Raw genomic sequence first — 12119 nt, 5'->3', positions numbered from 1 at the left:
AACCCTGGCAACATCCTTGTAAATCTTTTCTGAACCCTTTCAAGTTTCACAACATCTTTCCGATAGGAAGGAGACCAGAATTGCATGCAATATTCCAACAGTAGCCTAACCAATGTCCTGTACTGCCGCAATATAACCTCCCAACTCCTGTACTCAATACTCTGACCAATAAAGGAAAGCATACCAAACGCCTTCTTCACTATCCTATCTACCTGCGACTCCACTTTCAAGAAGCTATGAACCTGCACTCCAAGGTCTCTTTGTTCAGCAATACTCCCTAGGACCTTACCATTAAGTGTATAAGTCCTGCTAACATTTGCTTTCCCAAAATGCAGCACTTCACATAAATTAAATTCCATTTGCCACCTCTCAGCCCATTGGCCCATCTGATCAAGATTCCCTTGTAATCTGTGATAACCTTCTTCACTGTCCACTACACTTCCAATTTTGGTGTCATCTGCAAACTTACTAACTTTACCTCTTATGCTCACATCCAAATCATTTATGTAAGTGACAAAAAGTAGGGGACCCAGCACCAATCCTTGCGGCACTCCACTGGTCACAGGCCTCCAGTCTGAAAAACACGCTTCCACCACCACCCTTTGTATTCTACCTTTGAGTCAGTTCTGTATCCAAATGGCTAGTTCTGCCGTATTCCATGAAATACAACCTTGCTAACCAGTCTCCCATGGGGAAGTCCATATAGATCACGTCCACCACTGTGCCCTCAATCCTCTTTGTTACTTCTTCAAAAAACTTAATCAAGTTTGAGAGACATGATTTCCAATGCACAAAGCCATGCTGACTATCCCTAATCACTCCTTACCCTTCCAAATACATGTACATCCTGTCCCTCAGGATACCCTCCAACAACTTGCCCAACTGAGAAACAAGAAAGGGATGATCATCTTATTGGGATTGTATTATAGACCCGCTAATAGTCAGAGGGAAATTGAGAAACAAATTTGTCAGGAGATTTCAGTTATCTGTAAGAATAATAGTGGTTATGATAGGGGATTTTAACTTTGCAAACAGACTGGGAGGAGAACATGGAAAATATAGACTGTAGGGAAATAGATGGTGACATCTTACAAAATGTCCAGATTTCAGAGGAGGAAGTGCTGGATTTCTTTAAATTGGTAAAAGGTGGATAAATCCCCAGGACCTGATCAGGTGTACCCTAGAACCCAATGGGAAGCTAGGGGAGTGATTGCTGGGCCTCTTTGTATCATCGATAGTCACAGGAGAGGTGCCGGAAGACTGGAGGTTGGCTAACGTGGTGCCATTGTTTACGAACAGTGGTAAGGACAAGCCAGGGAACTATAGACTAGTAAGCCTGACATCTGTGGTGGGCAAGTTGTTGGAGGGAATCCTGAGGGACAGGATTTACATGTATTTAGAAAAGCAAGGACTGATTAGGGATAATCAACATGGTTGTGCGTCGGAAATCATGTCTGACGAACTTGATTGAGTTTTTTGAAGTAGTAACAAAGAGGATTGACGAGGGCAGAGCAGTAGACAGGATCTACATGGACTTCAGTAAGGTATTCGACAAGGTTCCTCATGGGAAACTGGGCAGCACGGTTAGATCTCATGCAATACAGGGAGAACTCGCCACTCAGATACAGTACTGACTAGAAGACAGAGGGTGATTGTGGAGGGTCACTTTTCAGACTAGAGGCCTGTGACCAGTGGTGTGCCACAAAGATCGGTGCTGGGTCCACTACTTATGGTCATTTACACAAGTGATTTGGAATGTGAACACTGGATGTATAGTTACTAAGTTCGCAGATGACACCAAAATTGGTGGTGTACAGGACAGTGAAGAAGGTTACCTAACAGTACAACGGAATCTTGATCAGATGGGTCAATGGGATGAGGAGTGACAGACGGATTTTAAGTTAGATAAACGCGAGGTGCTGCACTTTGGAAAAGCAAATCAAAGCAGGAATTATACAGTTAATGTTAAATGTCCTGGGGAGTGTTGCTGAAGACAGACCTTGGAGTGCAGGTTCATAGTTCCTTGAAAGTAGAGTCACAGGTAGATAGGATAGTCAAAGTGCTTGGTATGCTTTCCTTTTTTGGTCAGAGTATTGGGTACAGGAGTTGGGAGGTCATGCTGTACCTGTACAGGACATTGGTTAGGCCATTCTTTGAACAATTCCGTGCTTCTTCCTATTGGAAGGATGTTGTGAAACTTGAAAGGGTTCAGCAAAGAATCACAAGGGTGTCACCAGGGTTGGAGGATTTGAGTTATTGGGAGAGGTTCAACAGGCTGGGGTTGTTTTCCCTGGAGTGTCAGAGGCTGAGGGGGGACCTCGTAGAGGTTTATAACAGGAGGAGCATAGATAGGGTAAATAGATAAAGTCTTTTCCCTGGGCCAGGGGAGCCCTGAACGAGAAGGCATAGATTTGGGGAAAGATTTAAAAGAGATCTAAGGGGCAACCTTTTCACAGAGGGTGGTGCATGTATGGAATGAGCTGCCAGAGGAAGTGGGAGGCTGATACAACTACAACATTTGGAAGATATCTGGATGAGTATATGAATAGGAAGAGGTTAAAGGGATATGGGCCAGGTGCTGGCAAATGGGACTAGATTAGGTTAGGATATCTAGTCTGCATGGATGAGTTGGACCGAAGGATCTGTTTCTGTGCTGTACATCTCTATGACTGTATTTGGTCAATGTAGGGAAGATACCATCAGTAGTCAAGAGGCCCAATCGTTTAATCTGGTAAGGAAATAAGGAAAAACTTCAATGTATTGAGAACACAAAACAGGGATAGGGCATGGGGCTGCATTTGGGTGGGATAATCTTCAAGGGTTGGTACTGACTTGACAGGCCCAATGGCCTCTTTCTGCACTGCAGTGATCTTAAGTCAAAACCACATTTCTGATTAAAACTGTTCGGTGTTTCGGGTAAGCATGCATAAGAATGGCCTTGGACTCAAAAGTGTGGAAAAATTGTATTGTTATAGAATACCACCTTCTGCCTGTGCTCTTGTGTGCTTTTGGGCTTGGATGCTGCATTTTCTGAAGTCATGCATTACAAAATAGTAAAAATCTTCTCATGCCTCAGAACTGGAGGACTAAGTTCTAGGTCTAACTTACAACATGCTATCTATCCCCAACAGTGTCAAACTATCAGCTTTTATAAAATGCAACTGCATCTGATAGAAAATAATTCTCCATTTTGCTTTACATCCTGGATACAATTTTAAAAGGCACTATTTCACGTTACATGCATCAATCTAATCAAATCAAAAGACTCAAATCCATTTTGCAGAACAAACTTCGGCAGAAAGCCGCCCTCGGAGGTGCTTTTAAATCAGACACACCCAAACAAAACATTGCTGTAACGCGAGCCTCCAGGGCATCACGTGATTTCAATGGGCAGCATTATTTACGCTCAAGTTATATATTTATTACAAATCCCCATTACATTCATAACAAAACCCAACCGTCAGTTACTGCTTCTACTTCAATGTCAGATTCAAAAAAATAACTACTATCATTTGAGCTACATGCATTAGGCTGAACAGAAAACGTCACAGCCAATTTATATTTACCCAGTCCACGGCTGAACAGGTTTGTTAAATTGTGCTTAATGTTAAGACAAAACTTGCATCTTCAAGCAACTTTCACCACATGAAAAGCAAAATGTGTCACTCAACAAGGATTAATTAGAATTAAGTTTTTCCAAGTGCTAAAAAAATCAAAAACCTCTTCAACAAGCTAAATTTCAACATTAGTTGAAACTTCAGTTTAAAGTACATCAGGCACAGACCATCAGTGCTGAAAGCTGTTCCCTGAAATGCACATAACCATGACAGGTTTAGTTTAATCAGGTAGGAGGAAGTGTTTGGTTTATGACATGTTTGGTTTAGTTTAATGTCATGTCATGCTCCCCATGTGCCAAATGGCCAGAAAAGTAAGTCCTTCCTTTTCCTTCATAGATTAAGGAATTCTAAGCAACGCATTCAGAATCCTGAACTGTGTGCTTGTTTCTCCTACCTCCCTATTTCAGATTTACCATTGGAGCACAGAAATCCTATTTAGGTGCAGACTCAAGTTATCCAGTCCAACTGAAATAATTGACAGTAAAGAATTGATCATTACAAGTAATAGGATATGAAAAGGCATTAATTACGACATGAAACCATAACGATATTGCCGATATTCTGTATTCTTACTTTAATTTACTTCCAAGTTGGAGAAGGCCCTTGTACAGCAATTCAAATGGGATGAGGAATTGTCATGTGGCCAAAAAGTGCCATATCTTATTGTCAATTGTGCAATTTGTCACCAGTTTTCAGTTGTTTTCTTTTAATAACAGGCACATTTGTTTTACACAAGTAGAAGGAAGGAATTGTTTTTAAAATGGGCCATTTTCAGCATCTTTGTGTCATCAGTCCTTGAAATGAAGTCCAGGTGGTTTCATCACATGTCCCCCAATCTCTGTGTCCAGCCCCAAAATACCTGCCTATGGTTGATTGACATATGCATCCTGACTTCATGCATCTTTGTGTTGGCTTTCCATTTGACATACTTGTGTCATCACTCATCTGTGATGCTTGACTATGAAATAGCCTTTCTCCCAACTACAGTAAAATATTTTTAAGAGCAAAAGCTTGAAGGAAAATAAAAATCTGTTTAATGTTTGCCTATTTCTGATATTTGAGAGATTTGATTCCAGAACAACTTGCAAAGTCTGGCAATCCGAGAACAATGTAAAACATGAAGGATCAGATTGTGCAAACGGTACGTAGGCAGAATCAGAGTCCCAGCCTCTGCCGATGGTTTTTTGATGAAGTATGAGCTTCGGAGGGAGTCATTTTTAACAGGGACCAGAGATAGACAGATGTACAGCATGGAAACAGAATCTTTGGTTCAACTCATTCAAGCTGCCCAAATAACTTCAATTAATCTATCCCTATTTGCTAGCACTTAGCCCATAGCCGGCCAAACCCTTCCTATTCATGTACCCATCCAGATGTCTTTTAAATGTTGCAATTGTACAAGCCTCCACCACTTCCTCTGGCAGCTCATTCCATACACATACCATCTTTTGTTAAAAAGTCGCCCCTTAGGCCCCTCTTAAATCTTTCTCCTCTCACCTTAAACCTATACCCTCTAGTTTTGAACTCCCCCATACCTGGGGAAAAGACCTTGTCGTCTCTTTACCCTATCCATGCCCCTCATAAGTTTATAAACCTCTAAGGTGACCCCTCGCTCTCCAATTCTCCAGCCTATTCAGCCTCTCCCTATAGCTCAAGCCCTCCAATCCTGGTAACATCCTCATAAATCTTATCAAGTTTCACATTATCCTTCCTATAGCAGGGAGACCAGAATTGCATGCAGTATTCCAAAACTGGCCTAATCAATCAATGTCCTACACAGGATCTCCCAACTCCTATACTCAATGCACTGACCAATAAAGATAAGCATACCAAAAACCTTCTTCATTACCTTGTCTGTGACTCCACTTCCAAGGAACAAAGAAATTGCACTCCAAGGTCTCTTTGCATGCTAACGCACCCCAGGACATTACCATTAAGTCCTATCCTGATTTGTCCTACCAAAATGTAGCACCTCACATTCATCTAGATTAAACTCCAGTTGCTGTTCCTCACCCCACTGTTTTACTGAGCTAACTTTCTTTGCTGTCCACTACAGCAATTAGACCTCCTACATTCACATCCAAATCATTTATATAAACGACAAAGCAGTGGACCCAGCACCTATCCTCATGGCACACCATTGGTCTCAGTCTCCAGACCGACAAGCAACATTCCACTTCCACACTCTGCCTACCCCGGAGCCAATTTTGTATCCAAGTGGCTGGCTGACCCTGCATTCCATGTAATTAACCTTTAACCAGTCTACCATGCAGAACCTTGTGAAATGCCTTACTGAAGTCCATGTAGATAGCGCCCACCATTCTGCTTTCAATCCTCTTCATCACATCTTAAAAAAAATTCAAGTTAGTGAGACACTATTTCCCCCACACAAAACCATGATGACTATCCATTTGGAATTCTGTGCGCAATTCTAGTCTTGATGCTATAGGAAGGATTTGTTAAACTTGGAAAGAGATCAGAAAAGATTTACTAGGATATTGCCAGGGTTGGAGGGATTGAGTAATATAGAGGCGCAGCATAGTTGGGGTGTCTGAGGTGGAGGGGTGAGCTTCATGAGGGACATGGATAGGGTAAATAGACAAGGTCTTTTTCCCTGGGGTGGGCGAGTCCAAAGCTCAAGGGTATAGGTTTAAGGTGAGAGGGGGAAGATTTAAAAGGAACTTAAGGGGTAACTTTTTCCACACAGAGGATACTGTGTACATGGAATGAGCTGCCAGAGGAAGTGGAGAAGGCTGGTACAATTACAACATTTAAAAGGCATCAGAATGGTATAGGAATAGGAAGGGTTTAGACGGCTATGACAAATGGGACTAGATTTATTTTGGATATCTGGTTGGCATGGAAGAGTTGGACTGAAGGGTCTGTTTCCATCCTGTACACCTCTATGATGCTATGACTGTCATCAGTCCTTGCTTCTCCAAATACATGTAAATCCTGCTCCTCAAAATTCCCTTGATCAACCTGCCCACCACTGATGTAAAGTTCACTGGTGTGTAGTTCCCTGACTTTTCCTAACAATCTGAAATTATGGCACTATGTCAGCCAACCTCCAGTCTTCTGGCACCTAACCCGTAGCTATCAATGATACAAGCACCTCAGCAAGGAGCCCAATCCCTGCACGAGTTTCCCACAAAGTTCTAGGGTTCATCGGATCAGGTCCTGGGGATTTATCCAACTTTACGTGTTTTAAGACACTCAGCATCAACTCCTCTGTAGTATGGAAACTTTTCAAGGTACCTCACCTCTTTCTCAGAGAGAGTGACCGTCAGTACTAAATATGCCACCTGTGCTTTTAACAGCACAGTAGACGATCAAAAGGGACACCCAGTTGCAATTGATTAAATCCAAAAATTCATACACTTTCATTGTGCACAGCATGGTTATACAATTATTGTAGAATGTCATACAGAATAGAAACAGACCGCTCTGTCCAACTAGTCCAAGCCAACCTTAATTCCAAACTAAATTAATCCCACCTGCCTGCACTTGGCCCATATCCCTCCACACATATCTAATTCATAAGCTTATCCAAATGTCTTTGAAACATTGTAACTGTACATGTCCAACAGTTCCGTTGGAAGTTCATTCAACACACTAACCCACCTGTGTTAAAAAGAAGTTGCCCCTCATCTTTTTCTCTCATCTCACCTTAAAAATGTCACATTGTCTTGAAAGCCCCTACCTTGGGGAAAGGTCACATGCCATTCACCTTATCTATAGCCCTCATGATTTTATAAACTTCTAAACTCAACCCTCAACCTCCTACACTCCAGCCTAAAACCTCTCCTTATAACTCAGCCTCCATTTTTGGCAACATTCTGATAAATCTATTCTGAACCCTCTCCAGCTGGATAATATCCTTCCTGTAGCAGTGAGACCAAAACTGGGTACTCCAGAGAGGCCTCACCAACATCCTCCACAACCTCAATGTAACAGCCAAACTCCTATTCTCAAAGGTTTGAATGATGAAGGTACGCTTGTTAAATGCCTTCTTAACGACCTGATCTATGCAATGCAAACTTCAAAAGAATTATGCTTATGTTTGGCAGTGTTCAGAGTTCAGCTGCATTGCCTTTAAAGACTTTCTTAAAGTTATTTACAACATTCATCCTACCAATAAAATGACCATCAGCATCTCCAGTAGTCAATGTTTTCAACATGTTTAAATGGATAATACCAATATTCTTCCAGTACCTCAAAATTTGTCTCAATGGCAGTCTAAAATCTATTCTCTGCCATCACTATCACCAACGTCTCATGATTTGGAGATGCCGGTGTTGGACTAGGGTGTACAAAGTTAAAAATCACACAATACCAGATTATAGTCCAACAGGTGTAATTGCTTCCAATTAAACCTGTTGGACTATAACCTGATGTTGTGAGATTTTTAACCAATGCCTCAGCACATGATCAAATCCCAACACTACTTACAATACTGAACAGGAAAGCTGAAACTGTTGGTACTTATTTACAGACTGCAACAATTAACATGTTAGCTCGTTTGAATGCTTCTCATGTTTAAGTGCTAAACAAATGGCAAAAACAAACTTCGATTTGTAACAGAGATAAACAAGCCATTATTGTACCTCATTTCAGAAACAATGGGTTGAAGTCAGTAAAAAAAAGCACTGTTATCCTTAAGTGATATTAACATGTAGTCCAAAAACATCTTAAAAATTCATCTAATTACCCTAATTAAACGGGTAATTACACAAGTTTAAAATGGTCTTTACTGCTGTAATCCAAGGCAGCATCGTTCACCACATTCTCAAACTCCATGAATTGTCTGAAGATTCCAGTTCCTGTTTTACACAGGTTGAACAATATTGCCATGTTTCTATAGCCAGATACACAAAATTAATCATATGTTTTAACTACATTTTCATTCAATTCGTCTCGTGAAGTCAATCGTTGTTTAATAAAAGCAGGTTAACAGGCTGAACACAGTACAACCACAGGCAGTGAAAAACCAAACCATGTGTAACAAATACTATACTGAAGCTAAACATTAACAGAAAAGTATAGCAAGTAAATTTGTTTGCGACAAACGCTACGCACAAACAGTTTAGGCCTACAGCACAAGCAAATTACAAGCCGTATTAGTAATTTATTGACTTCTGGATATAAAATTATCTAAACACAACGTAAACGATAGGTCAGTTTTCAAAATGACTTGCCCATGCAGCTTTCGTGAAATTAGTCAGTATAGTCTCCCTAATGTAAATCCATCAAGGCAGTCTACATTCCCTGTTCTGCTTTACATCTTTAGACACACTGGTGCCTTTCATTTAACACACTCCTGCATTCCTCAATTTAAAACGATTAATGCTGGCTGATGGCAGGCAAAGTTCTACAACTTGCCGACGTATTTTTCAGTCAACAACAGTATTCCAAAATGGCCTCCCGTTTCCACAAAGCATGAAGGATTACGAATCCGGTCCACCTACTAACAAGTAATGCTGCCAGTCAAGAATAACCTTTGAAACTATTGGCCACTGCAGCTTCAATTCAGCCAACCATGAAGGCAGCTCACGCTTCCAGATTCCAACCTATTGCCGTAAACTGATCTCAATGAAAAGGAAAGAAAGGGAGAGAAGGAAAAGCAGGAGCAGGAGTCTCGTGCATGCTGCATTGAGAATGTTAACCATTTAAACTGTTGTACACTAGTCAAAGCTGAGAGAATTAATACCCCTCTGCCAAACATACCAATTACATTTATGGATTATGCATTTGCACTGAGTTCAAAAGCTCTAGAATTGTAGAGCTGGACAACGGGTAATTTAATTTTGGATTAGTGGTGCTGAAAGAGCACAGCAGTTCAGGCAGCATCCAAGGAGCTTCGAAATCCTTGGATGCTGCCTGAACTGCTGTGCTCTTCCAGCACCACTAATCCAGAATCTGGTTTCCAGCATCTGCAGTCATTGTTTTTACCTCAACGGGTAATTTAATTTTAACTGAAGTTGGTCAGAATGACTTTCTACATTAATATCACTTTGTAAATTCATGTTGAATAGCTGAATTTGCATATTTTGTTTTAATCAACTCGCTCCAACCTGTTATGACACTTTGGGGCAGTTAGGATCAGGTAGCTACAAGACATCCCACAAGTTGGTATATAGTAGCCGTGATGTGGAGGAGCCAATGTTGGACTGGGTGGAGAAAGCTGAAAAATCACAACACCTGGTTATAGTCCAACAGGTTTATTTGAAAGCATTAGCTTTCAGAGTGTCGCTCCTTCTTTGGGTGGTTGTGGAGTAGGACCATAAGACACAAATTATAGCAAAACATTACACTGTCATGCAAGCAAAATGATATATTGAACAAACCTAGATTGTTGACTCTTTCATCTTTTAGAATGGGTTAAAGGTTTCGGTTCATTAATATATAAATCCCAGAACTCCTTTTAAGTCACATTCGCAAGATAAATTCAGGGATTCTGGGACTTACATATTAATGAACTGAAACCTGTAATCCATTCTAAAAGACGAAAGACTTAACAATTGAGATTTGTTCATTTTACTTGCATGACACTAACCTGTTGCTGTAATGTGTCTTATGGTCCTACTCCACAACCACCTGAAGGGGGAGTGGCACTGACAGCTAGTGCTTACAAATACACCTGTAGGGCTATAACCTGGTGTTGTGTGATTTTTAACTTTGTATATTGTAAACAGACTTTTACTATGTACTTAAAGAAACATAGGTTCCAATCAGACGGCAAGTGAAACAGAATATTAAAATAGGGATGTCTTACTAAATCCCCTGAAGACATTAGACAGACCACAAATAACTCACGAGACTGATTCAGAATATGAAGGGATTGTCTTGAGAAGTTGAGTACATTAGACCTGTATTCGTTGAAATGTAGAACAATGAAAAGAGACTTCATTGATACATATCTTGGAGGAGTGACCAGCTAGATGAGAGGTTGCTTCCTTGTGGGAGAGTGTAGGACCAGAGGGCATATTTTCAGAGTAAAGCTTCACCCATTTCAGACATGATGTGAAGTTTCTTCTAAGAGTGGATGACTTTGGTGCAGGAACATGTCAAGGCTGGGGTTTTTAAGGATATTCAGGGTCAAGGAAGTCAGATTTTTAAATCAATACAGAAAAGGAAGAAAAGTGAAGTTGAGGATTATCTGCTGAGCCATAATTTCATTGAATGGCGTAACAGGCTTAATGGACTGATTGGCCTACTTTCCTCCTTTGCCTTTTAAAGATGAAGTTTGTTTTTCCTTAAACTGAAATGGTTGAGGCATTGTCACGGACATACAATAAATGTACCATTATATTCATTAACACAACAACATTTACAACTTAAAAATATATACTGTTCAATAAAAAGTGTGAAGCTATCAATAACCCTTAGGATTTGTCTATGTACAAAAGTTGCAAGTACCAAATCAAACCAACATTAGCTTGCATTTATATTGTATCTTCAACATTGGAAGTATCCCAAAAATGCTTTATGGAGTTGAGGCAGGAATAAAAATCTAAGGACAATAAGCCACAGAGTTAGAAGAACTGAAATAGCATGACCAAAAGCATAGTTTTAGAAGTTTAAAGACAGTGGAAAATGTTAGTAGGATAAAGATACCAAACGTCTACCACCAGGAAAGCATGAACTGAGCAGATCCCTGCATAAAATCAAACATTTTCTAAATTTCCAGTGATGTTCAACTTAGATTTTAACTCTCCGGTTAAATTTATTTGGTTTATAGCTTTTCCCTTGTTTTCTCCACAAAGAACTGATGCAGCCACAGGTCAGATTTTTATAACACTAAACTGCAGTAGTAATGTAGACACAAACAAAACAACACTCCAACTACCTAACTTTCAGATTTAAAAGCAAAAGTAATAAAGACTCGTCTCAAAATGAAGAGATTCAATTTTCTAAGTATAATGTGTGCGCAGTAACGACATTAAAGACTGCTTATTAGTATGTTAAATCACTGACTTCAAAATAAATTTAAAGATCAGGTTTTAAGAAAAAATTCAAGATCATTCAATTCTTCTCTACAGATTACAACAAAAAAAGGCTTTGGATGAAATATATTCTATAAATTTTTTGCATTTTTCAATTGTACATTAATGCTACTTTCCATTCTTGCTTTATGCTTTGCTGTCTTGAGTGACTCACACCAAAGAATGACAAGGCTCCCCCATCTTTTAGGAGTTTCGGTCTATTTATCCATAAGCAAGCTGAGCCAAACCAAGCCAAATCAGTCACAGCTCAATGACCAAACTTAGCTGATTTCACTCAATCTGTAGTACAAGCACTACAATCAGCCTTAAAGCCCACATTAAAAGAAAGTCAACTAAGGCCCCTGTTGTCTAGCCATCTCTCATGGAAAGGAGCTCTTTACTGGTGAGTGAAAATCAAGGCATACTCAGCTGCGATGGATCTGGTGTCTCCAGACTCTGGCACCAACCAACATTGACAATGAGTGGGACCTTTAAGAACTTCTGCCATGACATACCA

General features: G+C 40.2%; 1 protein-coding gene across 1 annotated transcript in view; it reads right to left on the bottom strand.

The window, feature by feature from the left end:
* sun1b (Sad1 and UNC84 domain containing 1b) overlaps positions 1-9038 on the bottom strand; it is a 67304-nt gene extending 58266 nt beyond the window's left edge. The window contains exon 1 of the mRNA XM_043711336.2: positions 8816-9038. Within this exon, the coding sequence (XP_043567271.2) occupies positions 8816-8819 (4 nt within the window). The 5' untranslated portion in view covers positions 8820-9038. The remainder of the gene's footprint in view (positions 1-8815) is intronic.
* Positions 9039-12119: the final 3081 nt, after the last annotated feature.

Source organism: Chiloscyllium plagiosum, unplaced genomic scaffold, assembly GCF_037043375.1.
Source record: "Chiloscyllium plagiosum isolate Xiang-an unplaced genomic scaffold, Cpla_swu_hap1 HiC_scaffold_20, whole genome shotgun sequence".
Lineage (NCBI taxonomy): Eukaryota > Metazoa > Chordata > Chondrichthyes > Orectolobiformes > Hemiscylliidae > Chiloscyllium > Chiloscyllium plagiosum.
This window is presented reverse-complemented; position numbering and strand designations above follow the sequence as displayed.